General features: G+C 34.8%; 1 protein-coding gene across 1 annotated transcript in view; it reads left to right on the top strand.

The window, feature by feature from the left end:
- PRKAR2B (protein kinase cAMP-dependent type II regulatory subunit beta) overlaps positions 1-22381 on the top strand; it is a 97828-nt gene extending 75447 nt beyond the window's left edge. Inside the window, exons 5-11 of the mRNA XM_058297156.2 lie at positions 9014-9120; positions 10653-10806; positions 12278-12379; positions 14155-14229; positions 17266-17331; positions 17478-17616; positions 20305-22381. Of these exons, the coding sequence (XP_058153139.1) occupies positions 9014-9120; positions 10653-10806; positions 12278-12379; positions 14155-14229; positions 17266-17331; positions 17478-17616; positions 20305-20438 (777 nt within the window). The 3' untranslated portion in view covers positions 20439-22381. The remainder of the gene's footprint in view (positions 1-9013; positions 9121-10652; positions 10807-12277; positions 12380-14154; positions 14230-17265; positions 17332-17477; positions 17617-20304) is intronic.

The raw sequence follows: 22381 nt of genomic DNA on the forward strand, positions 1-22381 counted from the left end.
GTTCTCTCTAATGATGGAAGAATAAGAAATGGAATTAGGATAGAAAATTTAAGGATTTAAGGATATTCTCCTGTAGTATTTAATAGTGGGATAAGTGACTAAAGGTAATTTGTGAAATTTTGATGTACTTCCAAATAATCCCAAACTCATTGCTCTAGAATGATAATGGTCCTGTGAAATAAAGAAAAGGACACTAAACTATGTGACCATTACTGATCTCCCACCTCTGTGAGTCCAAACAGTGATTTGTGTAGAAGGTACAAAAAAAAAAATACATATATATATAATAATTTTGGTATTGGTATTAAACTGATCATTTAACTCTTTTGCTCCAAATACATATAGAAAACTATAAAATGAATGTTTCTTTAGTTTTGCCCTTGGGATAGTTTTCAGTTTTTCACTTAGAACTTTACATGGGAGAATTTCAGAGGTCACCAAAAACAGTGCTTCTTACTTGAATATGTCTACATATCATCAAGCGTCTTGTTAAAATGCAGGTTTCGATTTAGTAGATCTAGAGGGAGGCCCAAGAGTTTGCATTTCTCACAAGTCCCTTGGTGATGGCAATACGGCTTGCGGGGTCTCAGCCATACTTTGAGTTGCAAGGACTAGAGCCAGATGTGAAAATGTTTTAGTTCAGTATTTTGTAACTCCTATATTTTGTTTGTAAAGTTTACAATTAAATTGAACTAGTATTTCAGTGTTTCAGCAGTGACTAAACATTGATATTCTGGTGTCTATACATTAAGTGATTAACAGGCATGAATGAAATAGTTGCTTGTTACACTTTCCTGAGATGTTGGCTTATTCTCATCCATCCTTTAAAATAATTTTGCTTGCAATTTCAACTTTATTTTAAAGCATTGTGAAGATTTTGGTTGCATTTAAATTATTAAAAAACTTTTGGTAGTACAGCCTGGTAAGGAGCATCTTTGCTTACAGTAATTTTTTAAATGAACATGGGAATTTTTTAGACTTCTTTCACTACTCTGCTGAAGATCTTCAATACAGATTTTTAAAAATAGTTCATAGGAAAAACGAAAAAGCCAGTTTATGAATTTCCAATTGAAGGGCAAAAAATATAGCTATTTTTCATTATTGAATGGTTTATAAGAAAGAAGGAAATGTATTTACCTAGTTGTTTCTAAAAGATCTGTTTTGGAATTTGAGGGAAGAAAACATCTTGATTTATTCCCCTATTACCTCAAATCCTTTTAGAATGATGCAAGCTATAAATAAGTACAAATTTGTTGTTCTCAACAAATTACCACCTGGCTCAAGAAATTTATCCCTAAACAAGGCAGATTAAAGGTTTTGGGTTAAACACATATTTTAAGCAATTTTCTAATTTTTTATTATATATACTTTAATAGCTCCAAATACATTTTAACTGAATTATATATTCAGTGCATATTAATTTGCTTATTAGACAACAACTTCTTCAGTTCAATATCTTGACTACCCATTATGTTCCAAGGCCTGTTTAATGTGATGGAGGCTACATAGACATGGTTCTTGTCCTCTTGGCACTTATAATTTGCTGATGGATACAAACATGTATACAAAGCATATCAATAAAACATAAATGCTATAATATGGTCAGGGTACTATGAGAGGATTCAGGAATCTGGAGAGGCCCCCTGAACTGAGCCTCAGAAAATGAATGTACGATAATCAGTTGAAGACAGATACAGAGAGTGTCATCACTAGCACCTAAAGTGGAAGACATCCAGTAGTGGGAGCGAAGGTGTGGGTGCTGCATCATGAAGGACCATTTTTGAATGCCATGCTCTAGCATTGGGCATATCCTATAGGTAGGGCACAAATGAAGAGTTTTAAGCTGAGAAGAATAACAGTCGGATTTGTCTAAGATCACCTTGGTGGCTGTATAGAGGATAAGAGTAAAAGTGGGGAGAAAGGAGGAAATTGGGCAGGAGCAGAGAATGGAGCTCAGTTCAGAAACCATGCCATGCATGATCCAGGGAAAAGAAACGCGTATAAACTAGGGAAGGGGGAAAAAGGGAAACAGAAAAGAATAGCCTCAGGAAATATTTAGGAGTTGGATTAACAGAATTTGGTTCTTGGTAATGGATAGAATTGGAACCCGAAGGAAGGAGTCTAGGATGACTCCCAGGGTCTGGCTAGAATCATTGTGAAGATGGTACCTTTTCTTGAGATGGGAACGCTTATAGGATGAAGGGGAAATAATAATTACTAATTAGGAAGAAGAAGGATAGTGGTTTTGTGTGTACTATCTCATTTGAATTTCCTGAAGTCATTGTTTAACTTGAAAATCTTGCACCTCCCAAGCCTCAGAATATTTTTCCTTGAAGTGCTGTATGTTCATACATTCAGCACAGCATTTATAATTATTAATCTCTTTGAAGATATTCTTTTCATGAATATTTTAATGGAACTCAGTAGGCCATTTTTTTCTGAAATATTTCTAATTTGAGGCAAACCGAAATAATTTTCCTATGTTATATGATAGGCTCTTCCATTAATGCAGAGTAAATTGTTATTTTTCAAGTGAGTCAGAGCCCTTTTTTTTTTTTTGAAGGTTTGAAAATATTTCTATTTTCTTTATTTATTTATTAAAGATTTATTTATTTATTTAATTCCCCCCCCCCCCCCCCCCCCCTGGTTGTCTGTTCTTGGTGTCTATTTTCTGCGTCTTGTTTCTTTGTCCACTTCTGTTGTCAGCGGCACGGGAAGTGTGGGCGGCGCCATTCCTGGGCAGGCTGCTCTTTCTTTTCACGCTGGGCGGCTCTCCTCACGGGCACACTCCTTGCGCGTGGGGCTCCCCCACGCGGGGGACACCCTTGCGTGGCAGGGCACTCCTTGCGCACATGAGCGCTGCGCATGGCCAGCTCCACACGGATCAAGGAGGCCCGGGGTTTGAACCGCGGACCTCCCATATGGTAGACGGACGCCCTAACCACTGGGCCAAAGTCCGTTTCCCAGTCAGAGCCCTTTTAACTCAGCTCAGTCTCGAATTTACATTCTGTGGGAGAATAAGATATGGATTTCCTACAGTAGCTGTCAGTCATCATGCTAACCTTCTGCATATTAAATATTTCCTAAGTTCTTTTTACTCTGTTCATAATTATGGGGAAATTACAGTTTGATTGACTAGAACAGACATTTGTCATATAAAGAAGTTCTGAAAGAAATAATTGTTCTGTATTTTATTTTGTCAGGAATACTTTTTCATATATCCATATATAAATTCTTTAGCTTTATGTGTTCAAATGCAGCTAATTCCAAGACAACCAAAATTTTTACTATAGCAGTTTATTTCATCTTTTCCCCGATTGGACATTTAGAGTCAGAGCTAATCAATAAAGCTGTTATTCCCCCTCCCCTTGCCCTAAAAGAGTTGATACATAAATAGTAAACAAAACAAAATATTAGTAAACCACTTAATCAACCTTCAGAATTTTGAAAGGTGGCCATATGTTACCTGGGTTGATGAATTCATTTGGGTAAAATGTGTCCCCTTGAGGCCAATTAGCACCACATCAAGAAGACACTGCTTTACAGCCACCTTGGCTTCATCATCATTCCCCAGCTGTTCTTCCACAAATAAGTGCCAGGGTTCCCAGGTGCCTGGAGGAATGAAAATTACTTTGTTCCAACCCATCACCATCATTTTACGGAAAGTTTCTTCTAGCCTATATAAAGATGCAATATTGTATTCTCTATTTAAATGGAGAATGTTAACAATTAATTAAAAATTTTAAATCAATATGCAAAACCAATTTATGAATGTTTTAAAAGATCAAAAGAATATTCAGTGAAAGGGGAATTTCCTTCCACCCCTATCTCTCAGCAACCGAGTTCATTAGGAGCCAAATTCTTTTAGCCCTCTCATGTGTTATCTTTCCAGGGTTGTACTAGACAAGTATATACTTTTTCAATTTTTGGTGGCAGCATACCCTACACAATGCTCTATCCTGTTCTTTTTTTTTTTTCTTTTACATAACAGCATATCAGTATTTATAGAGATTCTACATTCTTTTTAAAATTAGTTTTTAATCAGTACTAATTTATTTCTAAAAGTTCAAATTGGTGACATTTATGTATTTTAAAGCTAAACCATAAGAACACATTAACATTTTGCTGCCATCCAATGTGTTAAAACTGTATATATAGCAAGCAGTCTTAAATAGCCAAAAGAATATTTAAAAAGAAGAACAAAGCTATTGAACTCATACTTCACAAATTAAAAACTTACTACCGGCCGGAGCAAATGTGGCTTAAGCAGTTGGGTGCCCATGTCCCACATGGGAGGTCCTGGGTTCAGTTCCTGGTGCCTCCTAAAGAAGATGAGCAGGTGCAACAAGCAGACACAATGAGCAAGGAGCGGATGTGGCTTAAGCGGTTGGGCACCCACCTCCCACATTGGAGGTCCCAGGTTCGATTACCGGTGCCTCCTAAAGAAGATGAGCAGACACACCAAGCAGACAATGAGTATAAACAGCAAGCAGAAACAATGAGCAGGCAGAAATCAAAGCACTGTGTTACTGGCATAAAGATAGACATAGACCAATGCAATAGAATTTAAAATCTAGACATAAACCCATATATCCATGGTCAGTTGATTTTCAACAAGGGTGCCAAGACATTCAATGGAGAAAGAGAAGTCTCCTCAACAAGTGATGTGGGCAATTGTATATCCACAGCCATACCATATATAAAAATTAACTCAAACTGGATCAGACCCATAAATGTAAGAACGAAAACTCTAAAACTCTTAGAAGAAAACATAAAGGTAAATCTTCTTGACCTTGGATTAAGTGATGATTCTTAGATATGACATCAAAAGCATGAGCAGCAAAAGAAAAAATATAAATGAGACTATGTCAAAATTAAAAACTTTTCTGCATCAAAGAACATTATCACTATCAAGAATGTGAAAAGACAACCTACAGAATTGGAGAAAATATTTGGAAATTATACAGCTGATAATCTAGAATATATGGATTCCTACAACTCAACAACAGGAAGGCAAACAACCCTATTTAAAAATGGGCAAAGAACTTGGATAGACATTTCTCCAAGAAAGATACACAAATGGCCCCTAAGCACAAGAAAAGATGCTCAATATCAGTAGTCATTAGAGATATGCAAATTAAAACATATGAGGAGATATACAACTTCACTAGGCTGCTAGGATAGCCATTATTTAAAAAAAAAAAAGGAAAGTATTGGTGAGGATATAGAGAAATTTGAACCCTCATACCTTGCTAGTGGGAATGTAAAATTCTGCACCTGCTCTATAAAACAGTTTGGCAGTTCCTCAAAAACTTAAACATAGAATTACCATATGACCTGGGAATTCCACTCCTAGGTATACACGCAAAGGAACTGAAAGCAGGGGCTCAAATAGCTAATTTTATGCCAACATTCATAGAAGCATTCATTATTCACAATAGCCAAAAGGTGGAAGCAACCCAAGTATTCATCAACAAATTAATAGGTAAAATAATGTGGTGTGTATATATATATATATATATATATATAAGGGAATATTATTCAGCCATGAAAAGGAATGAAGTTGTGATAATACTTGCTACAGTTTGGATGCACCTTGAAAACATTATGCTAAGTGAAGTAAGCCAAGTTACAAAAGGACAAATATTGTATGATTCTGCTTATATAAAATAAATATACAGAATAAGCAAATTCATAGAGACAGAAAGTAGATTAGAGATTACCAGGGGCTGGGGGAGTTTTTGCTTAATGATGACAGAGTTTCTGTTTTGAGTGGTGAAAAGTTTCGTAGTGGATGGTGTTGATGGTAGCATAGCATTTTAACAGTAAAATAATAACAGAAGCAAATGAAAAGTAAAGTACTGCAACTGAATTTTACACTTAAAAATGGTTAAAATGGTAAAGTTTAAATTACCAGTAAAAAAAAGAAAAAAAAAAAGGTTAATTCTAATGTGATGTGAATTTCACTTCAATAAAAAAGTTATATATATGACCCAACTGACCATGTTGATTTCCATTAATTTTAATATTTAGTAACTAAAATATACTTTAAGGGTGGAATTAAAGTCAACTGTTGACAGAGTCATTCTCTAGCTCCTCCATAAATGCCCTGTGTTCCACAGAACACAATTTGAAAAATACTGAGCCCTTTGTAGAGCATCATGAAAGATGGAAAGCCTGCCCTTGAACAAGGAGCTCAAGGTTGCAAGGCAACCTCTTCACTGCTAGACGGTTGTCATTGTTAAGTGGTTCTTTACATTGTATTGAAATCTCCATGAAACTTCCTCCCAAAAGCCACAGTTTTGGCCTCTAGAGCTTCTGACATCCTTGCTGACAGAAGACAGCTGAAGTGTTCACATGAAAGCCTTCTTTTCTCTCACTTAAATGTTCCCAGTTTCCTAATCTATACCTCTTAATGGCAGGTTTTCACATATCATGATTACCTTCCTCTGAGTTTTCTCTTGCTTATTCCTGATTCCCGTGAAAGACAAATGCCTAAATCTCCACAATAGTTTTTATCTGATTAATGGGTATACTGTAACTTATTTATCCAGTTCCCTTATTAGATAAACTTTAGTTTCCAATATTTTGCTATTATGATGGCTTAATGAAAAATACCTGTGCATATGTCATTTCACAAGTATCTATAGAATATTTCCTAGAAAAGGAATAGTGAGGTGAAAGGGTATATATATATATATATTTTTTTTTTAATTTTTATTAAATAATGACAGATTGCCCTCCATAGAGATTGTTCCATTTCACCTTCCCAGCAGCAATCTGTGTGAAAATGCCTCTTTCCTATACTGTCTCCAGCATAGTGTGTTACTCTAACATTTTGTCTTTGTAAATCTGACGGGTGAAAAAAAGTATGTCATTTCAGTTTTAATGTGCATTTCTCTTTATTTTGAGAGATGCTGAGCATAGTTTTATATTTTTGAGAGACCCCTCTCTCCCTTCTTGGAAGCTTTACAGACCTTCTCTTCATCTTCAGTGTTCTAAAAATAGTCATGTCATGTCATGTGCAATGTTTGTCATCGGTTTTGCTGGGCACTTGAGTGAGTCCTGTGTGAAAACTTGTGTCCTTAGGTTGGAAAATATATTCCATATTTCTTTATTTCCTCTTCTTTATTTATTCTCTTATTACTTTCTGTAGCTCTTTTTTTTTTTAATCTCTTCATCGATTTTCTTTGAGATGTTTGTTTTTATCTTATTTACTTTTAAAAAAAGTTCTGACAATCATGTTTGAAATTTCCAAATTACTCATTTTTTCTGAAGTGTTCTTCTATTCTGTTCTTATATTCTTATATTCTTCTATTCTTCTGTTCTTATATTCTGTTGATGGATATGATATCATCTTGAATATCTGTGGGTATACAAAGTAGAACTTTCTAAAAGCTCTCTACCATTCCCTGAAATACCTGTCATCTGATTTTATTTTGCTGTTTATCTTAGTCATGTAGGCTACCAGAGGGGCAATAAAAAAAAAAATTTCGATCTCTGGGTATGTAGGGCAGATCTGTCAACAGATGTACTGTTTAGGTACATCTGTCAGTGATCCAGCTGTTAGGTTGGGGAACCCCTAAATGCCAGTATGTGAAGGTCTTTCTTCTAGGGTACCAATGTGTAAAAGACCTATTCTAGTTCTCTCTGATTTGTTAAACTTCTCTTAAGAACTTGACTCTGATCTTATGTGTGGGGAGAGTTGGGGTAGATGCTTGACTGCTAGGCACTCTGTGTGCAGCATAGAGGGATTTGGAAGGAAGGTATCCTGATCAGTGTAGGATGTGAAATCAGCCCACTTGTTTTCAGCTGTGTGTCTCATGCCACTCCCTGCTGAACCAGGTTTTTCCAAGTCTGGAGCCTCTTGGTACTCTATATGGCAGAACATCGGCCCCTCAGTGATCTAGGTCTGTCTCTGCTTCTCTGGGCTGCTTCCTGTATCACCCTCATTTTATTTACCTTTGTGCCAAAAATCTCTCATTTATAAGTTGCCTCTTCTCATACTTCATATTGTTGTGGAGTCTTACCTTCATTTCCCTATAAAATTTTAATGAGGGTCTCAAAATGAAAATAAGCACGTGTGGTCTGTTCATCCCCTTAATCTGGAATATTTTCATTAATCTGTTCTCAACTTGAAAACTTTTTTTTTCTTTCTCTAGTCTATCTTCAGCTTCTTAATATTGTGTAATAATTCATTATGTTGACCCTTTTTATATCCATTAGTAGTGACTTGACCAAGGGTTCAAAGCTAATAAGTGGCAGATCAAGACAACCTCTTAGGATTTTTCTATTGCTATTGCACCATGCCATTTCTATTTATTTTCTCTACTTGAAGGTCTTTGAATTACTCCTGTATTTGTTTTGAGGAAAGGTTTCTTTCACCTTTTAGTCTGTTCTCATTAGCTGGAATTTAAACTTTGTCAACATCACATTAGCAGATAAAAATTCTGTATAGTTTAGTCATTAAATAATAGTTATGTTTCTGCTTTCAGTTTTTATAAATCTAGGGAGGTAAATGATTGCTTCTTAAAGAACACCTTAGTGACAGAGAATAGGGATAGAATATTTGCCATAATTGTTGTTGTTATTTTTCTGTTAGGTAATCTCTACATAAATGACTAATATAGGTAATTTTTTTAAAAAAATGAGACTGATATCGATAAAAGGAATTGAGATGCTTATCAACTGTCATTTTAGTTACTAAGATTATATTTCACAAGGTATATGTTGTTTTGGTGGTTTATTTTTCAGGTTTAGAGTAGTGATAGTTGCATATATTCTGAATTTTTATAATTACTTTTGTTCAGATACTGACTATGAAAGTAAATACATAAGCATCTCATTTTTATGTGATGCACTATGGCTGTACTATGTATTTTTTCTGACAAGACTTAATGGCAATGATATTTCCATTTCTTTGAATTTGTTCACAGAAATATAAAGCTGATTATCATTACTTGAGAAAACTTGTTCTAGATAAACATAAAAATTTTATCTTTTTAAACAATAGGAGCAGATGTCTCAAGTATTAGATGCCATGTTTGAAAAATTGGTCAAAGAAGGGGAACATGTAATTGATCAAGGTGATGATGGTGACAACTTTTATGTAATTGATAGGTAAGTTTTACACTCTGAAATTTAAAGAAATTTATAACTACTGGTAACTTAATGTATGATAGTTGATATTGCCTCTTTACTCTTATTACTACATAATGAGCACCATAAACCTGCTGCGAATGCATGCGCTGAAACCACACTAGAACAAGAAAAGAGGCATAGTTACAGAGCAACTGATTATTTTCGGTTAGTTTAATTTTTAAGGACAAATGTAATGCATAAAATTTTCTCAAAGGACACAAACTACTCAACTCTACTGACTGGGTAACTGAAGCAATAGGAAGAGAAACTTGCTTTTCACCTTATGCCCCTCTAAAATATCTGAATTTTCTTAAAACAATGAGCATGTTTCACTTTTGTAGTTAATTTAAAAACACTTTTAAAAACATAGGTTGAATTAGAGTATGATTCAAATAATATCCTAGACTCTATAATACCTCTATTCTGTACTGTAATAGACATTTATTACATACTAGCTACCCCTCCAATAGAAGTTAGCAAATGAGGAAGCTCACAGTAGATGACTGATATTTATAAGTTAAACTACCCAAAATAATCAATCAATAAAATAGAATGGGTACATATTATTTCATGTAAAATATACCTCAGTAAAGTTGAGTTTTAATAAATGATGATGACTATAGCTAATAGATTGTTTAAAAACCTTGGAAAATAAAAATTGGCAATCCTATGTCATTCTAACAACAAAAAAGAAGCACAGAAAAATGGCAAAAGGGCAAGAATCAGAGTCTGAATTTCTACCACTTTTTTTTTTCTTTAGATGAGGGTTGGCAAACTTTTCCTGTAAAGAGCTAGCGTCAATATTTTAGACTTTTTTGGCCACACAGTCTCTGTTGCAGCTGCTCAATTCTGCTAGTGTAGCGAAAAATGTCCATGATGATTCATAAGTGAGTGAATGCTGTGTTCCAATCAAATTTTATTTACAAAAGCAGGCAGCCAGTCTGTGGACCTTAGTTTGCAGACTCTTGCTTTAGATTTTAAAGGACCCTTGCAAGTACTGTAGAGTGGTGGCTGACCAAACTGCAACAGCTGTATACTTTCAAAAAAATACTTTATTTCTGGTTATGAGAGTAATACATGTTCATTTTAGAAACAAAACCTTTAACTTAGATAGTGACTGTCCCTGGAACCCCTCGCTATCCTTACTCCTAGAGATAATCACTGTCCTCCAGATGGTTTTTGGTACAGATACTATTTGGTTATATTCTTAATTATATTTTTATCAATTACTTTATTATCTTGAAGTTTTATTGTTTAGTCTCATTTTCTTCAACAGGCATAAATAAGCATGCCCTTAACTTAGCCTACTTGATGGTCTCTTCATGCTTGTCTGGAACAGAAAGTGCCTCTGGCACAATTTGATGCCCTTTTATTACTTACTATCATTAGAGGGGTATGGGATAATGGAAATAAGAATTTATTGCATAGGGCCCTTCTCTGAAATAACGATTGATTGTAATGGAATTTTACTTGGATTACTTCTTTACCTCTAATTTACATCTGTTCAACAGAGGAACATTTGACATTTATGTGAAGTGTGATGGTGTTGGAAGATGTGTTGGTAACTACGATAATCGTGGAAGCTTTGGCGAACTGGCCTTAATGTACAATACACCCAGAGCAGCTACAATCACGGCTACCTCTCCTGGTGCTCTGTGGGGATTGGTGAGTAAAATATTTGATGGGAATGTTCTTATTTATTAAATTAGGACAACAGCCAAATAGATACAGTATTTTAATTTTTATAGGTAGGTATATTTGGGATCATCAGTTATCAGGAATTTATTAAGCAACTACCAGATACTGAATTGGGGAGCACCAGGACTATGCTAAGTTAAATCTTCAGGTCCTTTTCTCCATTCCTCCAGTCAAGTCTGGAGCTTAGATCTGCCAGCCCTGGAAAAGACTCAGATCCAAATATTCCTCTTGCCCACTCTAAAAGAAACAACCAGCCATACAAAGTTCAGTACTGTTTTCTCATAGCTTTCCAAGGTAAGTATTTTAATCTGATAAATAGGTGGTTCTGACCTGTGGTACCTTGATTACTGGCATCTGTATCACCTGGGAACTTTTAGAAATGCAGATAATGGGGCCCCACCCAGACCTGAATCAGTATTTCAATAATTGTCCTAAAATTTTCTCTCCTTTTTAAAATTGTTGAGAGTAAAAAAGTCCAAATATAGCCAATACTATATTGTAATATATTTTGTAAATGCAGAGGCTCTTATTTAAGAATTAAAATAATGTTTTAAGAGGATATTTTGAAAATACATATGAAAATACCTTTTTGAGGAGTTATCCTTAAAAATTTCACTAGTTTTTCAATTGTGTTTTGCATCTTGAGGTCATCTAATATAAACATAATTAGAAACATTTTAGGCCCTTGAGGTCATCTAATGTAAACATAATTAGAAACATTTTAGGCCGTGTGATGAACACTGGAATTACACCCTACTCAAGAATGCTGTAGTTTCTTTGTGCTTTCACTTTTAAAAAATAATAATAATGTGGATGTGACAAAGAACCTGGAGTAAATATCTCAGTCACATTATAATTGCTTTATAATTTTTAAAAATTTTCTAATGGTGTTTTTCATGTTTTTTTTCACTGCAACCTATATTAAGAAACACAATTAAGAAATGTCATAATGAGTACATGTTTGTGTACATGTCTTCGTTTATAATTGAAATATTTAACAAAACAGTATTTTACTACAAGGGGTGCACTCCAAGATATTCTGTTCTACTTTATTTTATATAAAAATGCTGGTCATATCCCACTTAATTGACTTTGTGATCCTCTAGGGCTGCCATCCACTGTAGAACTAGTAACATCTGTTTTTAAAAATAGTGTTACAGTGCCTCCTTGTGGGTAGCCCAGTTAGTCGATTTCTGTTCTGAGTAAACTGGCGCTCCCTTTGTTTAAGAAAAAAGAAGAAAAGAATATTTTAAAATGATTCTATACTGTATTTTGTGTTTAAATAAATAAAATCTGAAATGAGTTGCTTTAAAATTATAATGTATTAATCTTTTATTTTAAAAAATTCCAATTGTTAGTTTCATTCTGTTCAAGCAGACTGTCCCCCCATAAAATCCTACCATTTAAGCATCTCTATATTTTGATATTCTACTTTTAGGACAGGGTAACCTTCAGGAGAATAATTGTAAAAAATAATGCCAAAAAGAGAAAAATGTATGAAAGCTTTATTGAGTCACTGCCATTCCTTAAATCTTTGGAGGTAAGTGTTTATATGTTTATGCTTTTATTTTATTGTATTTTAAAAGCTTATCTTTTGGTAGGAATATTTTGGTGCTATAGAAAAGTTATTTGACTAAAAATCTATCCAATTTTCACTTAAAAAGACCAAATTATGTTAACTTGTATAACTCAGTATTTATTTTACGACCTGTAAGTGCATTTTCTTTGTTATTTATATATACATAGACTCCTACCCAGCAGCACTTTTTTATGTGGTTTTTATCTTAAAGCAGACTTTTCACATAAATGCAGGCAGTAGCCACTAACTGTACCTTTATCAGGAGGAGTTATCTGAATACAGAATGTCCTCACTAACCTCAGTTATCTTCTTCTCCCTTCCTCTTAAAATTGATAATCCGAGACTCAGTCCTTGTTCTTCTTTTCAGTCTACATCTATTCACTTGATGGACTTGTCAAATCACATAGCTTTAAATGCCATCTACATCCTGATGCCTCCTAAATTGACATCACCCAGGGAGGGCCCTTCCTTGAATGCCATACTCATTTATCCAACTGTTAATTAACATCTCTCAGATGTCTTAATAGACTTCAAACCTAACATGTCCAAATTTACTCAGACCCTGTCTTCTCCATCTAAGTCGATAGTAACTCCATCCTTCCAGTTTTTCAGGCAACTTGGAGGTAGCACTGACTCCTCTTTTTCACCTGCCCACATCCATTCTTTTAGTCATCATATCTCTTTTATCTTCAGAATATACCCAACATCTGATCATTTCCCACCTATCTTTCCATCATCACCTTCTTTTTGGAACCTTCATCACTTCTTGCCGGCTGATTGTGGCAGCCAGAATGGTCCTTTAAAACCCAAGTCAAACCAGACTCTTCAGTTTAAGACCCTCCTTATAGAACCTACAAGGCTTTATAGGACCCACCCCATTTATCCCTCTGACCCCTTTTCCTACTGCTCTCTGCTCATCATTCCCCTCTACACACACTGGCCATTTCAGGGCCTTGGAACATTCCGTCTGGAGTGTCCTCCTGCATATCCCAATGGCTCACTCCTTCATTTCTTAGCCTGGATGCTTCTCAGTGAGAACAGCTATTATCTTTACTCTAAAAGTACAGACTTATGGGAGAATGATTTGTTTTTACCCCTTTCAATTTCACTTTCCATATTTCATGTTAAACTGAACGTTTCTCTAGCTATTGTAATACTTTGAAATACTTTGAAATACTTTGAGAGCAATTAAAGAGGAGCATACACACAAACACAATGTCTTATAAAGCAGAAAATGTCATACCTCTTTGTTGGATTTTCAGTTTATGACTGATAGAAATTTTGGCCACATTACAGAATGCAAGTTAGGCAGCTGATCTTCTCCAGCAGCATGTCTCTTTAAATAAAAATAGATCAGGGGTTGGGAATCCAGATGCCTTCAGAGCTAGGCAAGTAACATAAAGAGGAAAAGCGAGTAAGGAAGAGACTTTGATAAATTGGAAAACGTGTTTCATCAAGAGGGTCAGCTGCTATTCTATCCATCTATTGTTGCCATGTGGAAATATGGGCTCAGTATTGCTGAGTCTTTGATTTTTCAAGAGAAGGTAGAAATCCAAAATTTTATGAAAAATTTGCTTATTTTTAAATGTTAGCAGTTAATGTAATAAACATATGCACATACAGACTCATACTATTTGACTTACTTGGCCTATAGGCTGCTAATATTCAACCCCTGAAATAGATAAAATTACCCAATTAGTCTGTTTCTATTTAATATTGCTTTTTTTTCTTTGTAGGTTTCAGAACGCCTGAAAGTGGTAGATGTAATAGGCACCAAAGTATACAATGATGGTGAACAGATCATTGCTCAGGTATAGTGTTTTTTATGTAATTCAGTTTGGGGTTATATTTGTAAAGGTTTTCATATACTCAAAAGTTTGAAATTTTTACATATGTGGTTCTAAAATTAGTATGCATTGATGGATTAAAGGAATATTGCTTTAATATTACTACCAAATGACCTGTTAAAAACAGTTGAAGGGAATCAGATGTGGCTCAAGTGATAAGAGCTTCCACCTACCATATGGGAGGACCCAAGTTTGATCTCTGGGACCTCCTGGTAAAAAAGAAAAAAAGAGAAAGCACACCTTTGTGGTGAGCCAGTTCCTGCGCCGTGAGCTGAGTGCCTGCATGAGTGTCTGCACAGTGAGCCAGTGCCCACGCAAGTGAGTCACTCGGCAAGATGATTTCACAACAGAGAGATGAAGGGGAGAATCAAGGTGAAGCACAGAAGAAACCAGGAACTGAGGTGGTGCAAGTGATAGGGAACCTCTCTCCACATCAGAGGTCCCCAGGATTGAATCCTGGTGAATCCTAGTGGAGAATAATGAGAAGAGAAGACAAAAAGAGAAATAGATACAGAAGATCACACAGTGGACACAGATAGAAAAAAAACAGCAGGGTCGGGGGAGGGGGAGGAGAAAAAGTTTAATTTATAGTCTTATTTAAGCTAATTAAATATTTAGTTTATAAAATTAACTCCTAATGAGTATGTGTTAAGCTATCAAATGACTTTTGCATAATTTTATATTTGTACATGACATGAAATTCACATGCATATAAAGAATAAGATGCATTTATAAGAGGATAAAACAGGTATACATTCCATGAGATTAATGAGGGCCCAGAAGGTGCATTAGAAGATATTGTAGAGTTCTGCATGATCAGGAGCTGGTAATGAAACCTTTTGAGGCTGCTCCCTGATAAAAATAACTAAGAAAGGAATACACTGGACAATATACTCTGTCAGCTTCCAGGCACTTAAAGTGGGACATGTTATTTAACAGTTACTGCTTTTCTAAGATCCCAGGTGGAACCAATAGTATTATATACCTCAGTTAGAATAGGGTGACCAAGAAGTGAGATTCATTATGACAGTTGAAGCTCAGAGATAAAACATGCAGGTAATAGTACCTTATTTCATAGTTATGTTTTTGAAGCATTGATCAAATGATTTAAAATGGTTTTTAAATAGATATTCTGTAGTTTCTCTATCACAGTATTATAATCTTTATCGAAAATGTTTTTTCCTTTGATATGTGTAAAAGAAGGTTTAAGATCTATGAGGCTGAGGAATTGTTTTAGAAGGCAAATAAAAAAGTATGATACATCTCTGTGTGTGTGTCTTTTTAAAGACATTTATATGAATTAGAGCAGTCAGGGATTGGGAAGAAGTGAACTCAAATTGGAGAACAAGGGCAGTGGAAGAAGGCTAAGGTTTTACTATAAAATTGGTAAATTACAAAGTATAGAATACATTTTTTTCCATTTGTTTGTTTTTCTGTTTTTAGGAGGTATCAGAGATCGAACCCAGGACCTTGTATGTGGTGAGCAGGTGCTCAACCACTTGAGCTACATCTGCTCCCTAGAGTACTTTTTAAGGCCTTTTTAGCTTTTTATTTGGAAATAATTACTTATTCACAGGAAGTTGCAAAAATAGTCTTGTATACTTTTCAGCCAGTTTCCCCCAGTGGTATGATCTTTTACATTACTTAGGGCAGTCTTAAAAGCAGGAAATTGACATTGGTTCAATCCACAGGCCTTATTCAGATTTTATCAGTTTTATAGGCAGTTAGAGCACATTTTAAATTTTTAAAAAATAAAATAACACTATACAGCAGGTGGTAGACCTGTTATGAAAATTTAACATGTTTCTTATGAAAACCTGATATAAACGTAAGGGAAACTAGATATGCCAAACTTAGTGTTTATTAAATATATTTTTAGATATTAGTTGTCTTCTAAGCAATTATAAATACACATATCTGCACTATATTATATAACCTAGATTACACATTTTTTTAATGTAATCTGATACTAAATTGAATTGTACTAAAGAGTTTTGAAACACCTGTTTCTCCAAAGTCAGTTTAACTCAGAAAAGTGTCTTTTATCTTCCACATTGTACTTGTTTAACTCAGAAGGCATCGCTAGAAATCACGGCAAGGTTAAAAACGTATATAGTTAGGAATGGCAACACTGTAGGACTTCTAGGTCTTTTAGAAGCCTTGAGATGGATTGCCAGTATCCTGGAGTCTCAGTTTGGTCCCTGGCTAACTGCAGTAAAAATGTCAAAGGCCCTACAAAGTCTGGATTCTTTCTCCTCTTTGTGAATAGATGGTTATCTTAGCTTGTCATGTTAATGCTCATTATATTATGAGGGCATAGGGAGCATAGATGATCACTCTTCCAAGGGCACAGAGTCAGTGACATCATCAGCCAGAGTGCTCCAACTGCCTGAAGAGATACTGCTGGGATTCAGGGTACACAGCATTGTTGCTGCTTCTATGCGTGCTGTTACCCTGACTAAAATTTGGTGAAATTCTTACCCCAAAGTTATTTGCCATATTCTTCTTATCTGATTGTTTATATTTTGGAAGAAATGTTGTGGTTAGAGTGTATTACTTCAAATAATTTTACAAATGAGTGCTTGCTTCAGCAGCACATATACAAATAATTTTACATATGAAACCATTACTCTATATAATTGTTGATAGTAACCTCTATTTCAGTTTAGAAATTGAGATAGTCTGTTTCCTATGCACATCCCACCCCTTTTTTTTAAAAGAAAGGGAAGAGTCCTGGTGGGCTCAGGGAACTGATCAGCTTCCTTTCTAGGTAGTGACTTAAACATAACCTAGCAATGGATAGTGATAATGACTATCTCTTTGTGGTCCAAATGCCTAGATGGAAAGCAAAAATATCCAGAAGAGGTTTAGAGGTTTCACTTTTGAGGCAAATCAGCTATACTTTGGCATTGGATTGATTTTAGGGGTATGATAGACAACAGGATTGCTGTCAAATATATTTGCATTTCACCTTTTATTTTTGTTGTTTTATTCTGTTAGGGAGATTTGGCTGATTCTTTTTTCATTGTAGAATCTGGAGAAGTGAAAATTACTATGAAAAGGAAGGTAAGCATTCTTAAATCCTAAAGGTTCACATAATGTTCGCAAGAAACATTCTAGATTTTTTTTTTATGTGTAGGCTAAAGTTATTTTATTTTACTATTCATATGCTGAATTAAAGTTATTAATAATATTTTAAATTATCTTGTCAGGGAAAAGCAGAAGTGGAAGAGAATGGTGCAGTAGAAATTGCTCGATGTTCTCGAGGACAGTATTTTGGAGAACTTGCCCTGGTAACAAATAAACCTCGAGCAGCTTCTGCACATGCCATTGGGACTGTCAAATGTTTAGGTAGGAATCGCAATAGTTGGTATACTTATCTGTTGAAATTATTATGTTTGCATTTTATGTATTCATGGTGTATGGATCATTTTATTGGGTTCACAAATTTTATGGTCCCTCAAAAATATGCTAACAAGGTTAGGATTCATTGAATTATAAATTTGTGGAAGCCATTTTTTTCCTTTTAAGATTTTCCTATGAATAGGTAATTTGTAAATGACTAACATGGCTAATATGGTCTTTCCTCAAAGAAGGAAGGCTTAAAACAATACTCATATAAAGTATATTAAGCTCTGTAGGGAAAGTTGGAATGTCAACAAGAATACTTACTTTTCCTAGCTCTGAGAAGCAAAGATTCAGGTTTGTCAAAGGATAATACAATTTTCCTTTTTTTTTCCTATGTACTGCTTTCTTTTTTTTTTTTTTTTTAAAGATTTATTTATTTATTTAATTCCGCGCCCCCCCCCTCCCCTGGTTGTCTGTTTTCTGTGTCTTTTTACTGCGTCTTGTTTCTTTGTCCGCTTCTGTTGTTGTCAGCGGCACGGGAAGTGTGGGCGGCGCCATTCCTGGGCAGGCTGCACTTTCTTTCACGCTGGGCGGCTCTTCTTAGGGGGCGTACTCCTTGTGTGTGTGGCTCCCCTACGCGGGGGATACCCCTGCGTGGCAGGGCACTCCTTGCGCGCATCAGCACCGCACATGGGCCAGCTCCACACGGGTCAAGAGGCCCGGGGTTTGAACCGCCGACCTCCCATGTGGTAGGCGGACGCCCTAACCACTGGGCCAAGTCTGTTTCCCTGTATTGCTTTCTTATACATAATAGCTTGGCAGAAATGCCATCTTCAGCTGGAAGATATCTATACATACTCTTTTTTTTTTTTAATATTTATTTTATTTATTTCTCCCCCCCCCCCAGTTGTCTGATCTCTGTGTCCATTCACTGTGCGTTCTTCTGTGTCTGCTTACATTCTTGGCGGCACCGGGAATCTGTGTCTCTCTTTGTTATGTCATCTTGCTGCTTCAGCTCTCTATGTGTGTGGTGCCACTCCTGGGCAGACTGCCCTATTTTTGTGCTGGGTGGCTCAGTGTGGGGCGCACTCCTTGCATGTGGGGCTCACAGCACTCCTTGCACGCGGCGGCGCTGAGCATGGGCCAGCTCATCAAATGGGCCAGGAGGCCCTGGGTTTGAACCCTGGACCACATCCACTTCCCCTATATATACTCTTAAGGACAGATTTTACAATCTGAGAAATAACTTAACTTTAATAATAAAAAATACAAAATTAAATTAAAAATGTCAATATAGATGACATTTCTTTAAGAAAATTGATTCCATGGTAATTACTCTCTATACTCTTCATCCACAATTCCATATAATAAACTTGGTTTCAGTGTTCTTAAGAATTGCTAGGATCCTCAGAATTAATTTCTTAGAGAAGTCATCTTTGAAATAAGTCTATTAATTGTTATACTTGAATGGAAGAGAAGACAGAAACAGGTAGTTTCCCTGAATAGAGATATTAGACAATAAGAGTAAAGGTGATAATGAAATTCTATTTCTTAATAAATTATATTTTTACTAAAGAAAATATTAGGGAAAACTAAAAATCATCCATACCACCACCACTCACTGTTTACTCCAGCTATTACTTCTTCTTTTCTTTTTTATTTGCATGACTTTTTTTAAACAATATTATTAACTGCTTTTTTCAGTCATTATGTCTTAGGCATTTTCTCATTTTACCATACTAAATAGTAACATTCTGTTAGATAAATATACATTATAAGTTATTTACTCATTCCCCATTGGTACATATTTAGAGGGTTGGCCTCCACATGTTTTATAAATAATGCTGCACTGAATATTTTTGTGCATAGAAGACTTTTCATATGTAGGAATTTTTTACCTTAAAGACATTTTTCATAGGGTTTTTTCCATGACTTTTATTATATTTTTCCAGATTACTTTTAAAATGTTATTTGTACCAATTTACATTGTTTTTAGCAGTGCCCATTCACCCTATTCTTCTAAACATTGTCATTTTTACCATTGCAAATTTGAAAGGCAAAAATAATGTATTTTAATTTGCATTTCTGAGTTAGAGTGTACGATTATTTTTTCCATGTGTATATTAAAAATTAAGTTTTGAAATGCAGGAGAAAGGCAAACAAAGGACATAGAGTGTATGTCTATCATAATGTGGACAAAGGCATTATTTTGGTCACCATTTTGAATTAACTAGACAGTGTAATTACAAGGACAAAAATTATAAAAAGGCAACATTTGACCTTCACAACATGGCATTTTAAACCTTGCGAACTAAAACTAAAATAGAAAACATTTCCTTTGCCTTTGCGGTGTTCATAAGACTACAGTGGAGTAATCAAAGCAAATTTATTTTTTAAAATTCCAAAGCCTTGCCATGACAGTCCCTCATTGTTTTCTCAGTCTGGATAGGAAGGTCCTACCAACTCAGCATTGTACCTTACATCACCAAGGGGCCTGAGAGTATGGCCCGAGACAGCCCTGGCTGCTTCCTTTTTGAAGTGGAATGTTTTTACTTTTATACTTTTTTCTTGTATTTTATATTTACTTTAAAATATAATTTCCTTACTGATATAAGCAGAATTATAAATGACTTACAAGTCTGCAGATTTGAAAATAATGTTAATTTTCTTTCATTCTCTCCTTTTCCTTAGCCATGGATGTGCAAGCATTTGAAAGGCTTTTGGGACCTTGCATGGAAATTATGAAAAGGAACATTGCCACCTATGAAGAACAGTTAGTTGCCCTGTTTGGAACAAACATGGATATTGTTGAACCCATTGCATGAAGCAAAAGTATGGAACAAGATCTGTAGTGACAAAATTACACAGTAGTGGTTAGTCCACTGAGAATGTGTTTGTATAGATGCCAAGCATTTTCTGTGATTTGAGATTTTTTTCCTTTTTTTACATTTACAGTAATGAGTAACAGTAGTGATTTAATAGTCAATAGGCTTTAACATCACTTTCTAAAGAACAGATCATGAAAAAAATTGACAATCTGATAAAATAACTTCCTGTTCCACAAATTTATGATTTGATTGAAAAATTGTTTATTCAAATGATTATATTAAAAATATCAGTATTTAAGATAATAAAAGGGTTATAGGTGATATGTGTTCATTTTTACTTATTCAGATTGAAACCACGTTAGCAACTGTACCCATGTAACAGGGAACTTGGCAATGAATCATTCTACATAGCATGGCATCATGTTCTTTTTACAACTCATTATATATAGCAAGTAAAATTTTAATCATTTTTATTTTAAGTTTTTTGGCTTGATAAGTTTTGTGCTGACCTTGAGCTCTTGGTGAAATGGTATAAGACATCATATGCAATTTTAAAACCTTTTATATTTTTGCAATAAAGTACATTTTTACTTATTTGACACAATGGCGGTTAATCTACATATTCCATTGGTTTTAAGAATGGGCAATTTAGGCATTATGGTAAGAGGGAAAAGAGTCTTTTTTAGATGAAAGGTCATTAACATCTTATTTTCCTCTTCAAGCATATATCTTTGCTTCCTTTTTTCATTTTGTGATTCTCTATATTCTTTATCTTTAAATTTTGAGTTTGATGTTCAGAGTCACAAATGAAATTTCAAAAATGCTATTTAAACTTTTAAATATGTTAAATCAGACTTTTGTATGTGTGTCTTCTAAAAGCCCATGATCTTATACTTTTTTCAAAAGCTACGCCAAAAGTTGTTTTGGGGTCTTTATCATCCTGTGCACAGCTCTTTCTTCATTCTTCACTAGGACTACCTAATACAATCCTTTGCAAACATCTGCTCCTGTGAGTTTCTGCTTTTTCCTTATAATGGTTGCCAACCTGGGATCCCATTCATCAGCAGCCAGTGAGAAGGTTTATTTTCTGTTGTTGTTTTTTTTCTTTAAAAATTTCCTCCAAGATGGTAGAAATTTTTATAAGCAAAACCATATATAAAAATAAAGGGAATTTCTGTGCATACCACATATACCATTAGCCCTTGACATTTACTTTAAAGCAGATTCATAAGTACAGAGTGAACTTAACTCAAACTTCATAGATTTTCGTTGAGTCTTGGTGTGTTTATTAAGCCTACAGAAGATGAATTTAATTCTATTCAAAGCAATATACTCTTACATGATTTCTAGGTCCACATGACACCAATGTCGAGATATTAATTCTAACCAGCATTTACTTTTAAATGAACAATTTCATTTTGGAAAACAAGTTTAAAAAAATACATGTATATGGGTAATGTGGCTAATATGGTCTTATTAGAGAATGTTTATATATGAAAACTTATATATGAAACGTGGTTAGAATGTTGATTGGATAATGTGTATATACAAGAATTTACATAAAATATGTAAAGGTATAACCTTCAGCCACATTTTAGAGTACTGTTTAACATTTTTGCAAAATCCTCTTGAAGGGAAAGGTAGCTATGTGATGATTTGTTCTCTATTTTTCTTCAGACTTTATTTTAAAAGCCATGTCTGTTAAATAAGGAAGGACACAACCCAAAATTTCTGGTTCATCATTCTGTATTAACTTTATTCACTTTTTCAAGTTATCTATTTTGTTGCATAAGCTGATTGTTACCTATTCAACGAAGAGCAGACGAATGCCTATTTAATAAAGAACTTTGACCAAGGCTGTAAATGCCAGTTACATTATTTTCAGTATTGTTGGTTATATTTAAATTTTCCTTACAATAAAGCACACTTTTATAATAAAA

The sequence above is a fragment of the Dasypus novemcinctus genome, chromosome 5 (genome assembly GCF_030445035.2).
Source record: "Dasypus novemcinctus isolate mDasNov1 chromosome 5, mDasNov1.1.hap2, whole genome shotgun sequence".
Classification (NCBI taxonomy): domain Eukaryota; kingdom Metazoa; phylum Chordata; class Mammalia; order Cingulata; family Dasypodidae; genus Dasypus; species Dasypus novemcinctus.